The sequence below is a fragment of the Zosterops lateralis genome, assembly GCF_965231275.1.
Source record: "Zosterops lateralis genome assembly, chromosome: 6".
Lineage (NCBI taxonomy): Eukaryota > Metazoa > Chordata > Aves > Passeriformes > Zosteropidae > Zosterops > Zosterops lateralis.
Window position 1 is genome coordinate 55,760,631 of NC_139761.1, and position 15,056 is coordinate 55,775,686.

General features: G+C 39.6%; 1 protein-coding gene across 5 annotated transcripts in view; it reads left to right on the forward strand.

Moving 5' to 3' along the window:
- The window catches only part of SHANK2 (SH3 and multiple ankyrin repeat domains 2), a 282,094-nt gene that overhangs the window by 55,569 nt on the left and 211,469 nt on the right, over positions 1-15,056 (forward strand). For all 5 annotated transcript variants that reach the window (XM_083862692.1, XM_083862695.1, XM_083862693.1 and 2 more), the window contains one exon: positions 8,596-8,662. In XM_083862692.1, coding sequence (XP_083718818.1) covers positions 8,596-8,662 — 67 coding nt within the window. The remainder of the gene's footprint in view (positions 1-8,595; positions 8,663-15,056) is intronic.

A 15,056-nucleotide genomic window follows, 5' to 3' on the forward strand; every position in this document is an offset into this window, starting at 1 on the left:
ATTCTGCTGAATATGATTATTTTTAATTAACATTTCCTGTTCCTGTTTAATTAACATTTTTAGTACGGCACTATTCTTTTAAGTTGTACAGAATTGCGCAGCATGTTGCCACGAATAACTTGGCTTATGCAAAGCCTTTGCTTCTAAGAGTTAATTTGCTGCAGCTGAGAAGAAGACGCTGTATTTTCTGAGGGCAAGCTTGGTAAGAGTTTTGGGAGGCAAAAGCAGTGCTTGGGAGTCTGTGGTTGTAAATTTTCCTCCTTTGTCTTCACCCAGCTGGGACATTGACCTTGTCCCACCTATCGTGGGATGCTCCCCATGAGCCTGAGGCTTCCGAGGGTGTGAAGAACACTGGGATCTTGGAGCTTGAGATTCTAGTCTTGGATTACTACTAAAAACAGGCTGAGTAGCAGTGTGAGGTGGTCCTCACCAGGGAAGCCTGGGATTGCTCGGAGGGTTGCGTAAGCGGAGCTGCCATTTGGAAAAGCGGGAATGCTTTGCCCTCAATACCGAGGCGAAGCACTCGTGGCGAGCCTTTGTTTAAACAGTGCTAAAATGATCCAGGGAATGCTGAGGAGCCTCACAGAAATATTGGCCCTCTCCCCATAATTTATATTTTCAGATGCTAAAACTAGTTGTTGAGCAAATGTAAGGTGCCTATTTTAGGATGCTGCATGTCAATATCTGACTACAGATGGCTCCGTGAATCATAGTTGGAAGAAGGGAAATGTTAGACACTAAGATATTGTTGCTAAGAGATTTTAGTACACAGTATGCTAACATGTGCTGGCAAATTTGGGAACAGTAGCAGCAGAATGCTCTTGGAGGAAAAAAAAATTCAGTGGTGAAGAAACTGTCTTCAAAGGACTATTTAAAGGATAGTAACATTATTGTGCTTTGTTGTATCGAGACCTGACGAAGATGAAATTGGCTTTCAAGCAGATAATAGACAGAAAACATCTAAAAGGTAAAGCTAATCCTGCTCTCCAATGAAATAGAAAGTGGATATTGGAAACAAAAAGAAAAAAATTACTTTGGGGTTTGAATGAATCAAGTGCCAAGATTAAAGGTGGTGGTTGCTGATATTTTGCCATCTACTGGACATGAGTTATATTAATATACACAGTTAGTTCCTTTCAAAATGCATAATATTGAGCTTGTATTACATTATATAATTAAAAAAAAAAGGGTAAGAGTTCTCTTCTGTCCAGGAAAGAAGCATGCAAGAAAATGCTGAATATGAATTTTTTACTTGTAATTCTTCATAACATTACTATAAAGTAATTTAGGAAAATTGTCAGCATTTTCTTATCCTGATAGAGAATGTGGGTTATTTCTGCAATTAATATAAACCTTTGCTGGCTATTATTTAAAGAAAATAAATTCAATTTTACTGCTTTACTTTATTCTGTCTTGCCTTATTTCAGTGAGTTTTGCCAAAACTTAAAAATGTTACATGAAATGTTACATGTTAAGTGTTCTGAAAGGAAGCTTCAAATTGATAAAATTAATTTTATTTTATAAAATAAAACCTTTCAGTTCTGATCTTTTTTCAACAAAAACATTATTGTTTTTTTAAATGTACAAAATACTGTACAACCATAAACTTCCTGAAGTAGTGATTTGCTTCTGACATATTTCTAAATAGATGTATTACATCTCAACTTGAGAATTGATTATTTTTGAATGAAGTTTTGGAGTGTAAATGTGTGTCTCCATAATGCAAGTATATGTATCTCCTTGAGGTCATGTTTTATGTCATCCATACTCTATGTATTCAGCAGCACTGCTAGATAAAGACAGGGAATTGGTGATATTAATAGAATATTAATTAAGCATTTGGTTGGGTTTTTTTTAATGAGGTGAACCAAGATGCTTCCGCTACTTTTATTTTGCTGCGTGTAGCCTTAGAGTCAAAAATCATCTGCAGTCCATGGAACTAAAAAATGTGGCGTGAAACTTTGTCCTTTGATTTTTGCAAAGCGAAATAAGCAATTCATGATTGTCCAGCAGTTCTGCATTAGATTATAGGGCTGTGGCAATTGTGTAGGATTTTCCACCTGGTTCAGAGAAAACCCATTTGGAATTCTTAACATTCTGATGGGAAACATCTGAAGTCTGGATTGTGATTTGAGGTCATAACGATGTTTGCTACATTGTCAAGTTTTTCTCAGGCATTAGGAGAGAATGCCTTTCCTAAGGAATCTGAGTTCCAGGTACTTGTGGGTGCCCTTTGAATCAATAAACATCTCTTCAAGTGCAGGCTCCTGGAATTGCATAAGGAACCAACAGCGGGTGATCGATACATTTCCATCCCACACCTATGGAAAAGAAATTCGGAACACAGATTGCTTCCTGCTTTTCCAAACTGAACTCCATCTGTCCCGCCGAGGAGAGTTATAAAATCCGCATGCTACATGAGAGCAGCTAATGCAGATCCATTTAGGATGGGATTTGTTTGAATCTGCTGAGCGTGCTGGGTGATTTTGTGTCACCATTTATCAGAGATGGAGCCTCCTGCTGCTGTGTCCGACATAGCCACACATGGGAACAGGGTCTTGGCACTTAATAACTTAAATTTAACTTCCTGATGTCCTTTGAGATGACTGCTGTGGGCTTGATGGTGTGCTGGGACTAAATTTAAAGTGGCTTTAGGCTCCGAGTACCTCTGTGTTTTATTAGGGAGAGCTTTTATTTCCAGAGGACACAGCAGAAAATAAATACGTTGAAGTTTAGCTATATTCTGTTTCATTGCCCCATGGTAAACACCATTGGATTTTTGTATTGAATTAAAGAGGTGTCAATCTCCAAAAGCTGTGGTTATTGGAATGTGGTTGTATATTTTTAATACTAAGCAAACACATCCTGATTATGATACGTGGAAGAGCATTTCTGAAAATCTTTTACTTAAGGAAGTGATCCCAACCCTTCCTTCTAAATTCTCTTGTGGTAATTTCTCAGGTGCCTCTGCTGGTAGTGAATCCTGTTGTGTGATGGTTGTGACTGCTTGAGTGATGTTTTTCATCATTTTTATTTCATTAAAATAATAGAGTCCTTAGTGGAATGAGAAATAATTTGTGATTTTGTGAGCCTGTGGTTTAGGTGGAAGTCAGTTTCTGGAATCTTATGGCTACAGTCTCATTCACAGGGTTGTGTGACCTCTTTCTTGTAGTTCCTACTGAAGATGGGAACCTGTAGGAAAGATTTACCTCAGTATCCTGTCTGTCCACCTGCATTTGCAGTGACATAATTCACATTTTGTGCTGGGCTGGAGTTACCTCCTTTAATGTACAGCACCATGCCTGAACTTACTGCCAGTCCAAGCTTTCTGGAAAAGCCATCACTCAATAAGCACTGCTGGCTGGCGGAGACAAGAGAAATGTGAAACGTCAACCCTGAAAGAAAGAATAATGAAATGCACTTTCCTCAGGAAAGGGAAATTGTCTGGAAGAGAAGAGCAGGGGGAGAAAAAGCAGGCGGGGAGTGGTGATGTTTTATGTGCTCACTGTAAATAGCAGCTGCAACCTCTGCTCCCTCCAAAAGCTTTGTGTTTCACAGCTTTGGGTCCCTCAAATGTAAGCATGAGCTGCAGAGATGCACAAGCCTGGACTGATGGAACACGAATGGACTAAGAGGCTCTCTTCAGTTCCAGGAGAAAGTTTGTCACAGTTCATTGACTTAAGAGGGGACAGCTTCAGTTTCTGTCTCTTTTCTGTTGTTCCTCCTTGGGTGGAGCAGTTTGTTTCCAAGAGTGGTAATGTAATTTAACTGTGGTGTTTGCCTTTCAGGGACTAGCTCATAAAGCTCTAACATTGTATTTGTTAACAGGCTACAAAATCATGCTGTAATTTAATATAATCACTACCTCTGATACATTTCAAGAGCAGGAAAAAATCAATTGTGAAAGGTTAGTGCCAGGTAAAGTGTAAATACAACTTCTAGTTTCCTGAAAGGAATAAAAAACTGCATTAATCCCCATAAAAATGTAAATACTTGAGTGTAAGTAAATTGATATCTTTAGAACTGCATTTATGGAGCTAAACAGAAGATGGTGGTGAGTCAGTGCTACTTCTGTGTGATGCAGAGTCTGAAAACACTGTGAAACTCTGTCACACTGAAACCTGTAACAGGACATCTGGCCAGTTTCACTGTTTACACAAGGTACTTTTGTTTGTCCTTATTTAAACTAAGTTTCTTTGGGGAACATGATTCAGAAAAAAAAGCAGAACTAACCTGATGCTTCAAATATTTAATTTCTGAATTGACTCCTGAAAGGCAACTTAAACAGTGCCTATATCCAGAGGGAACGTTTCTGACTGTGAATATCAAAAAGCCAGGGGTGAGGATCCGTCAGGAGGAAGAGACCCACCTGTGAAGGTGCCAGTGTTGAGGGTGTTGCTCCTTGCCCAGTGCTGAGATGCTCCCACCTCCTGCCTGCTCCCTCCCAGTGCCTCCCTTGCAGCTGCTTCATTCATTCGGGTTTCCACTCGGCTGAGCTGTCCCCTGGTTACCACCCGCAGCAACTCGCCAAGTGTCGATTGAACTCCCTCCCTGCCTCCCTTGGCGTGGCAGCAGAGCATCTGGCACTGCCTGCCATGGCAAACAGCGAGGCCTTGGAAGCAGTTACATTGTTTGAAAGAAACATCTGTCTGTGAGACAGCGAGTGAGACACCGGGGTGACTGTGACAGCTCTGCTGCTCCCGAGGCAGAGGAAATATCTGTGTAAACACAACCTTTCTGGTCGTGCTCCCTGTTCCACCCCCTGAGTGACAGCCAGCTCCTGGCTCTGCTCCAGTGAGTTGTTCATCCCTTTCTGCTTCAGGGTGTCCCAGCTGGGATCTGTTTTGGACACTCCATTAGGTCTTGTTACACTGGAGACAGATCATCTGGGAATAGGAGGAGGTACCACTGTCCAGCTGCATGGTTTTATCATCTCTTTTTATTTTATGTGAGTTGCCTCCGACCAAGATCCATCTTCCTGCTTAGCTTTACTCTCTGCTTGCTTCCCTGTGGCAGACTTACCCAGGCCAGACGGGTGTTATCAAAGGTAATTAGGTAATAATTAGGTGCCCATGTTAACAGCCTTAGTGGGGGTCAATTAAGCTTGGGAGGGAGCTGATAAGTGATTCACTTTGGTTACTGTCATTAATATAAAATTGCCTCTAATGCTGATTAAAAAAAAACCCCAACAAGATAATTTCTACTCTCTGTACAGTAGAATGTGGCAGGGCTCCCAAGCAAATGTCTGCAGCAGACAAAGATCCTGGTTTGGGTTTCAAAGCACTGAATTACTGAGTCAGGTTTTTCCGCTGGGCTTTGATTGACACCGTGCTGGGACCCTGCAGGTGAGCTCTTTCTGATTCTGGATGCAAAGTAACGACACCCTTTAAAAACAGGGCAAAACACATAGCAGCCGTCAGTGGAAATTGTGTGTGTGAATGATGGTTTTTGTTTTGTACAACGTGCAGAACCAGATTTTATCATGTTTGCAGAATTAACGTGACTGAGGACACGCAGACTTTTGATGTGAGATCAATGTCAAAAGGACAACATGAAAGGACGTTTGCTGCAGGAATGAAAGTACCTGAATTATGGCAAGACTGCTGCATATGCACTTTTAGAAAAGCTGCAATTTTTGAGGCTTCAGCATAACAGAGTCAGTGGATAGCCTCTAGTTGTAAAGTGCTACCTCCAGCCTTTCATGGTGATATTTCATGTCTGTAAACATGCACGTGATGCATTTTGATGACTGGAATCCAGTTCCTACTGGAATTGGAAGCAAACTTTCGCTGCAGTTTTGCTGGCTGTGCTACTTTTTCACTGCCAAGAGGAGATGTCTAGTGATCAAAAGAAACCTCAAACAAAACCTTCTTTCCTGCCATAACCTCTTAATTTTAAATCTAGCACTTGTCTACAGAACATCCTGAAAAGCAAACTATGGCTATTTAAAATCATGTAAATTATGAAGCATGGAGAGAATCAAAATCTAGTATTTTCTGCCAAGGCACTACATTACTATTTTATTCCAAAGTACAAAGAAATTTAGTACAAATATAGAATTTTAGTCAGTCTCTGATTTAGGTACTTGATCAAGGAGAGAATTTCCACCATCTTCATTTGGTTCCAGCTCTGGATCTTGTGAAGACCATTCACTTGTCCTAATGTATTCACATTTATATTTTCATGTGAACTCACTATAATTTTGGTTTAAGACATGTTTGGATGGAAAAAGGGCTGAGGTTGCTGTGCTTTGTAGTTTGCAACTGTAGGAATTGAATGAGAATAATTTTGTGTCTCTCTGATTTTGCTCTGACTTCACTTTCTCCCACACATTTTACCCATCAAATTCAAGTGAAGTGCATTGATGTTATGCCAAGAAATATTTCTACTTTTTAACTTTTCCTTGCTTTCCTTAGATCTTAACATATCTTTCCTTCATTTTGCTGTAAGGATTTTACATACTTTTTTTAGTGCATCAAAGTGAATTAAATCAAGAAAAATGGTTCCTTGAGCTTCCTGAATCTACTGCTTGGTTCCGAAGCAAATATGGGAACAATTCCCTGTCAAACTGTCTCTTAGTTATCTGGAAATATATATATATATATATATATTTATTTTTTTTCCCAAGTAATAAAATGTGTTTATCACTTGAAGAGCATGTTTATACTTGAGGTTTAAAATCTGCTCGATATCAAAAATTCTTTCAATTTGAGTACCATGGCTGCTGTCTAGCAAGCTGCCTGTCACTGCTGAATTCCCCCCCCCCCCCTTGCTGGAATTTTACTGCTAATTAGGGGTAATATCAGAGAGAACTATCACTTTTATTATTGCTTATCACTATTATGGTGGCTTACAATGCAGAGAAAAACTCATAGCTGCACACAAATGTTGCTGTTATGAACCTGGAGCCAGCCAGGCTGCAGAACTGGAAGTTAAAGAGAGAGGGTTAGTACAGCTCTGCTGTTGCTTTCCTAGTGCCATTTACAAGGGAGAATCATGAGCTGCACTTTAGGGCTGCACAAAGGAGGCTGGGGGCCAGATTCTGATGTGTTCATCTATGCTGAGATGATGTTTCTTTCTGGAGAGGCTTCTGAAATAAAGGTTGGCTTACCAGTGTTTAAAATAGTAATTTTCAAATGGATGGATGGTGTTTGGGTGTCAGCGCATCAACCTGCTTGTGTCCAACCTCCCTGATCGCAGAATCCCAGAATGGTTTGGGTTGGGAGGGACCTTGAAGTCACCCAGATCCACTCCTTGCCATGGGCAGGGACACCTTCCACTATCCCAGGGTGCTCCAAGCCCCGTCCAACCTGGCCTTGGACACTGCAGGGATGGGGCAGCCACAGCTTGGGTGTAAAGTCTTCAGTTTCAGGGATTTCCATATTAGTTTGGTTTGTTTACTAATAATAAAGTTGTCCATTCAATTTCCTAGGCTGAGTGCAGAAATAAGATCTTATGCTTGTTACATTTGAAGGTACTGCTGACATTAACTGTACTTCATACACTCCCCAAGACCATTTCAGCATTTATGTCTTCTTTTGCATCGTTCTTCATAAGTGGAGAGGCACAAACCAGCAAATAATTTTTTTTTTGGTCATCAGCTCAGAAATTACGTTGGGTTTTTAATAATTTCTTATGTTTGACTCTCTTGGATACTGTCCTATATCCTAAAGAATCCTAAAGCAAGATTTTTAATTTTTTTTTAACCTGCACCCTGTAGATGCAGAAGAGAAACATAAGCCCAACTTATGCCTTGCACATACATCAGGAAAGCCACAGTGCCATTAGAGAACAGGATCTGTCAGAGCTGCAAAATGGGGCCAGAAAAGATAAGTCCTTGATATTCAGGGCCAAAAGAGGAGAAGAAGAAAAAGGGAGAAATCAGCAATGGCAAAACTGAATTGCTTCCCTCACACCCATTGGAGATCTTTTTCTTTTTAAGTCCATTTATATCAGAATTCAGATCTGTGTTCAACAACCAGGAAATAAATGAAGAAGAAAATGGTTATTTTAGAACTTGATGTATTTACACATTATAAACTCTATACATATGCATACACTTGACCAGTCTTTCTTTCAGTGTGTTTTTTGGTGCCTTAGTGGTACCTGAATACTGGTAGCTCTTGGTCCTGGTTCTCTCATGTACTCTGCATTTCAGCTCCTGTTTTTATTGCTCAGGTAAGGAGCGAGGCAGGAGCAATTAAAGGGAGATAATATCTTCAGTGTCTCTCCTGCAGCATTCCCCACACACCCATCCAGCTCCCAGAGCTTTGGGGATGCTGTGCTTAATGTTCACTGCTGCCTTGGACCACCACCACGTGAAGAGCAGCAGCTCTTCCAGCAGCATCCTGAGACTGCCACCATCACAGCATTCCTGGGAAATGGGCAGCTGGGGGCCTGGCAGTGCTCTTACAAACAGATTAACATCTCATTTCTTCCTGGCGTTTCAGATACCTATTGCAGAATGAAAGTAATAGAATTACTCCACTTTGTGAAATGAAAATACGTTTGCCTGATGTATGGCAGTGATGTAACGTTTTCCTTCTTAGCAAGTGATGGCAACATATTAATTGTGCCTGTTTTCCAATCCTTTAGGTGGCTATAATAGCGGGAAATTTTGAGCTTGCTGAATACATCAAGAATCACAGGGAAGCTGATATCGGTAAGCAAAATATTTACAGACGCTGAAAATAAGTTTTGCTTGTTTGTGCCAGGATTTTGCAAAGATGTTAAAACTGATTCTATGTGAGATACACAACCACAGGGCTGGTGACATTTCAGGGAGGTTTGAAAAGTAACTCTTTAAAAAAAAATGCAGATGGGGAAAAAGCTGAAGCACTTTCAAAAATATACTCTGAAAAGGAAAATGTGATAAGTGTAGGTGCTTTCTAAGTATAAATCAGTCTGTTTGTAATAGATTAAATACACATCCACTTACCTGGAAGAGCCAGATTGGCTCTTGCAGGTTGTTTTGGCCTCGCCTAAAGCTGCTCTCAAATGGGAATAATTGATCAGAAGATGAAAATGATGATTCTCTGTAATTAAATTAATATGTTGCAGAAGCCAACTCCTCTTATCCATGAAAGCATCCCCTCTCACTGAGTTTGGTGGGAATGAGAGTAGTGGCAGGCCTCAAGGGCCCCTGACAAAAAAACCTGGACGCTCTTTCAAGATCTTTTTAGCTAGAGAGATTTGCCATTAAAATAAAAGCCAGTTTGATACAAGTGATGCCTAATACAGTTCAATAAAATGGGTTTCAATGCTTTAATTCAAGTTAATTCAAGTCCCAGAGAAACATCCTGAAGTTGAACAAAAAAAGCATTTTGTTTGCAGCAGGAGGCTCCGTGTAGTCACCTGCACTGATTTAACTGATTTGAGAGAGGCAAATCTCTGACTTGAGTATTTCCTTTATATGGGAAATCAGGTCAGCTCACATGAAATATAAAACTAAGGATGTGGATTAAGGACTACTTTCCCTTTCCCTTCCTGGTTGCGTATGATCTGCAGGGATATGGTTGAAAGTTCTGTGGTAATGTGAGTTCTTGTAGCATCTCAGCTCTTGCAGTGTGCATTGAGAAAACTGAGGGCAAAATGTACCAAAGTCACAACTTCTTCATGAAAGTTCAGAGACTGGAAGGTTTTTTTTTTTTTCCTCTGGGATAATAGGATAGTTCCTTTCCATGTAAGAATTCTTCATCCTTCTGTATTTATTAGTAATCTGTAACACGTGAACTAAAAATGAACATGTTATTCTTATTAGGTCAAGCATCTTATTGTTGTTTATATTTATGTATGGGTAATGTTTGGTTTGGTTTTTTTTGCTGACTTGTAGGATTTGGTGATTTCTAGAAAAATGCTTAGAAAATACTTTTGACGGGAAGATTCTCCAAATTTTTCTGACGCCTTCATTTTTGCCACTGAAAAATAGAAATATTGATACTTCCATTATTCACTTGCAGTTTTTTGCAAGATGGTGGATTGAGCATGACTATTTAAATTAATAGATTTGTCTTAGAATAAACATTGCATTCTGTTATTCCCCCCAATTTAATTGAGCTGGACATTTGTCCTTTTAGTTTTATTACTTATGAAAAATGAAGTAGTTGAACTGTCCATGTTTGGAGTGTCTCCCAGTGGTGGGGGGAAAAAAAAAAAAAAAAAGAAAAAAAAAAAAAAAGAGTAAATTAAAGAACCAAATCCTGAGCAGAAAACCTGAGAGCTTCTGTGATGATGGATGTGCAGAATGGTGTCAGCATTTCAGCTTCAGCAAGTTGGCTTTTGCTTCTCGTGCTTGTCTGGTTATCCACTGTGTTCCTGTAGTTTTGGATGTATTCCAACATTTGTCATTTGAGTGATGCACCTCCTTTGAGGCAGCAGAGGGGGAAGGAATACAGAAGAGCTTGGGAAGTATCCTCAGGAAGATGAGGACAATTCATACTACCAAGTCTCTTGAGAAACTTCCAATCACTCATCTCTCAGAAAGTGTATTTTTGGTTAGATTCTGAATTATGATACCAAACCTGTTCATTAAACCTTGTTATTATTTTAGGTTCATTTAATAATCCCAATCTCTTTGCACTTTGTAGTTATTTTAGAATCTACTTCAGAAGTGAAGTAGAAAATTCTGATTTACCACAGAGCCAGTAAATCTTTGTCCTACAGATCAAATCCCTCTGAGATTGTTCTTCCTTCTTTAATTTAATTGTAAAGCGCCTACATTAAGCAGATGTGAAAATTAGGCATATATAAAATAAGCTTCTTTGCAATAATCATAGGACTTCCAACTGTTCTGGAAAAAGAAAAAAAAAATTGATTTTAGAGCCAAAAAAAGGTGAGAATAATGTCCCATGGAGTAATGTGAACAAACCTGTAAAGAAAAAGCCTTGTATTGAATTCCTGTAGCTTTAGTCCAATAAAACCCACCTAGGTTTCTACCAGGAAACTTCTTACTCCAGACTGGGATGAGGCAGTTCTGTAAGACTGAATCAAACAGAAAAGATAAAGGAATCCAAGGACAGAAAAAAAAGATACCCATAAAGGATTAAAGACAAGATCCAGATTTCCTTGTATTTATGTCTTTTGTGAGGGAATCCCTTTTGTTTTCTTGGCAGATGTTTGAAAGGTGAATGGAAATTGCCGTATCATTTAAAGAGTAATCCTATTTAAAACAAATTACAATAGTATTTTTCATAAAGCAAGAAACCCTATTACCATAAGGTACTTAGAAACTTGTTTTACAAGCAGTATGAAATGCTCAATGGCTTCCCAGATTTTTTCAATTCATCATGCCCCCTAATTTTTTTTTTTTTTTTTTTTTTTTTTTTTTTTTGAGGAATAATAACAGCACCAGAGTAGCTTATTTTAATTATTGGTTATTTTGGAAGTCTTTGGGACCCAGAAGTGTATCCCAGCTCAGTGACTATTGTTGCATCTTCTTTTCTGCTTTGAGGAAGACCTTACACATACCCCTGATGTGCAGCAGTTGCACACCATCAAAAATAATTAGCAAAAAATATAATAATAGTGTCCATTTAAAACTTTTTCTTAACTAGCCATAGCACATATATGATTTATTTAACTTTATGCATTTATTTATTACAAACTAAGAGAAAGCAATGGATTAAAAGATGTGATGAATAGAAAAGTTAATCCCTGATTGTTTTCATCCAGCCTGCAGCTGTCTGTGAGTAAATGAGCACAGCAGATTTAGGAAGCATTTGCTGTACAGAATTTACTATGGCTTCTATAGGATGGAGGTACAAAACCCAATCATATATGTAAGAATTTTGAAGCTTTCATTAGATACAGATATGCAGATATTAAGTATGTTGCAAGCTGATAATCCTTTGGCTTGGATAACCTATTTTTAAATCTCTCTTTTGCCTTGGTTCTTTGTGATGGGATGAATTTTCAGACGGACTAAATGACATGGGTTGTTCTTCTTCAAGTGAACAAGGTTTGTTTTCTATTGTGCATCTCGTCCTTCAGCAGCTCTGGAGCTAGGAGTGATAGGATTCTTTTGTCTGGTTTTTTGTTTCCTTTAGGAAAATGAAGCACATTGAGCTGGTGTGCGAGTTTTTGGTAGTTGATTAGCAGACTAACTAATACTTGGATACTGTTGCTAGGCTTCAAGTCAGAGTTCCTGTATTCCTCTATAATTATGCAGAGAGATGTGTGTGTGATGGTTTGTCTGTGCTTTCACATGGGTGTTTTTATTTTGATAATTTTGAAAATCTGCTAATACAGTCTGTAGATGTATTCCACATAGAGAAATTGCTTTGAAATTAAACATTTTTCGTTTATGAATAAAAATGTGGGGCTTTTAACTGGCATTGTGACTGTAAACATAAGGAATGTGTATTTTATTGTAGAATAAGCAGAACAGGTATTTCAGAACACGAGGATATTAGCTGGTTTGTGGTAGAATTGCTTTTCTAGCTATTTTTTTTTTTAATTAGATGAGAGTGATTGAGGTCAGCAATGTTGGTTTTTCAGCTGCAAGTGTTGCTATTAAACGCTGGCCAGCTCAAGGAATATTCTGTTTGTTTACTTATTTATTTGGGTTTGGGGAACGGTTCAGTAAGTTTGATTTTCATCAATCAAATGCCTGCAGAATATTCCTCAAGCTGGGGGAAATCAGATTGAGACAGATAAGAGCAGAAAGAGGAAAAGGCAGCAAAGCAAAAGGAAAATCTACAAAACTGTCGGCAGCGTGCAGTGACTTGTTCTATTTTTATCACTTGTGATTTAATAGAAGCAAAAGGGACAGAAACATCTATTGTAGCCCTATGCAGTTGTCATTTGGGAGTAACATTGCCTGTTTCAAATGTTAGTGAGCATTTAACATGGAAAAAGGATGATATACATTACCTGTTTGGAACGTTAATGAGCATTTAACGTGGAAAAAGGATGTTATCTGTGTAATCCAGATGGCAAAACCACCAAGATGTGAATTCCCACATTTTAAATGCGTATTATGTGGTACGATATCATAATCCTGTGTTCCTTTTGCAATTTCTTTCAAATATCTCTGCTAAACTAATAATTACTTCCTGTGTCCAGAGAAAAAGACCCCTTTGCATTAATGATGTTTAGGCTGGGTTAGAAGCAAACAAATACTGGTTGGTATAGAAATAAATCTGTTGCTATTATTTCTCTGTTTTCCTCTGAATGGTTGCAAGAAATAGAATTTCCTGTGCTCAGTCTTGCTATGTGGCAGCAAACAAATTGGAAAACTGGGTACTGTGTGTTAATGTAATTACATACTGAAATGTAGGGCAGAGCTTGAAAAACTTACTGTGGTTTTCCTTTTCCCTTTGATCACAAGTTAGTTATTTCTGTGTACGCACTGGTGCACAATCATACAGTAATTCGCTTTATTTCAAAGTTTGAACTTCATTTTCAGAAGCTGGTTGCTCTTGGCCTTTGAACTTGGATGTATTCTGTGCATATAACAAGGAGTGCAGGCTGAGGTGTGCAAGTTGTGTGGTGTGTGGCCATTTCTTACTTGAAATTCTGAGCAGGAAGGCGAGGAGAGAGCTGGTGCCGTGTGTGAGTGCTGCTGTAAGTGCAGCTGATTGCAGAATGCTCTGGCCTGGTTTTGGAAACCAGCCTGCAGTGTGTCCCTGCCACTTGCCAGGTAGGCACCCACTGCCACAGCTACTCCTCCTAGCTTGGTTTATTTTACAGACTGAACCAGAAGAGCCTGGCACTTGAGCCAAAAATAACCCACTGGAGGGATCCCGGACTGCTCCCAGTGCCCTTGAGCTAGTTTTGGTCTCAGGCAGAGCTCTGGGCTGAGCAGTGGCTGCAGGTCAGGCTGGCACATCCCCTGGAGATGCCTGGGCGGGTGGCAGGGGCAAGGAAGGGAGGAATTGCTCCATGTTTGAGCCTTGCCCCAAGTTTTACACCCAGATCCAAACGGCTGGAAGCATTTGCAGGGCTTGGAGCTCCCACCTCCCCCAAATGTGGCTTCCAGCCAGCTGCCAGTCCAGGGGCTCCTCCTCAGCAGAAATGTCTCTCACCTTCTCTACACCTTCCAGGCTGGGACCATTGTATCCAGCAGTTGCAAAAACTGTGCTGTTTTTGGCAACATTCCTGTCATCAGAGCTGTTTCCTCAGAGTTGGGTCAGAAACCTTTCCCAAGCCTTTCAAGGATTTTGGCTGCTCTAAGATGTGATCTTTTCACCAGTAAGGGCTTTTTTGCCTTTGGTGTTTGTTTTTTTTTAATAACTTTCTCTCCTGCTGAGGGACTATACAGGGGAATAAAATAAGAGGCCATGTACAGAACTAGTCCAAGTCATGGTATTAAAAAAAAGAAAGAAAGCCATAAAACACAAATAGAATAAGTGATTTGAGGATGCCAGGGTCAGTGGCTCTGACAGGGACAAAAATGGAGTGTACTTTTGTATACCAAACAGGTTATCAAATGAATAAGGTTAATTTCTTGCTTTACAAAAAATAATTTAGTGGGTTATACAGTCCTCAAAATTCTGGTGAAATCCATAAAAATGTAATGCTATTGAGCTCAATATGCAGGCCAAAGGTCAAGCTGGGAGCAGACAGCAGGGCAAGTACCCCATACCCCTCAAATGCTGCAATTCTGAAGTAATATTTCAGCCAAACTGGAACTTCCAGTCACGATTTTCACTTACTCCCTGTAAGTGAAACTCCCAGTGTTGTTCAGCCTGGTGGTTGGACCCTTCTGACCCCTGTAGCTTCCCTTGGAGGCACTGAAAATGGTCAGCAGATGACCCATCCCTCAGGATTCTGCTTTCTGATTCAGCCTGGTGCCTGATACTACACCAGGATGTCTTTGGGGCACAAGGGAAGCTACTAGAATTAGTTAAGGAGTTGCATTTGGCTGAAGGGATGTAAAAAGAAAACAGTACTTTTGAGTTTATCTGTGACCTGAAATTTGTTCAGTCACCTCTGATTCAGTTTTATAGGTCACAGATCACAAAACTGGAAGGAGTTTATGTGATCATGCTGTCTGACCTTCTCACAGGGCAGATTGCAGCTTTTGTATTAACTAACTCCTGTTTGAACTGGATCAG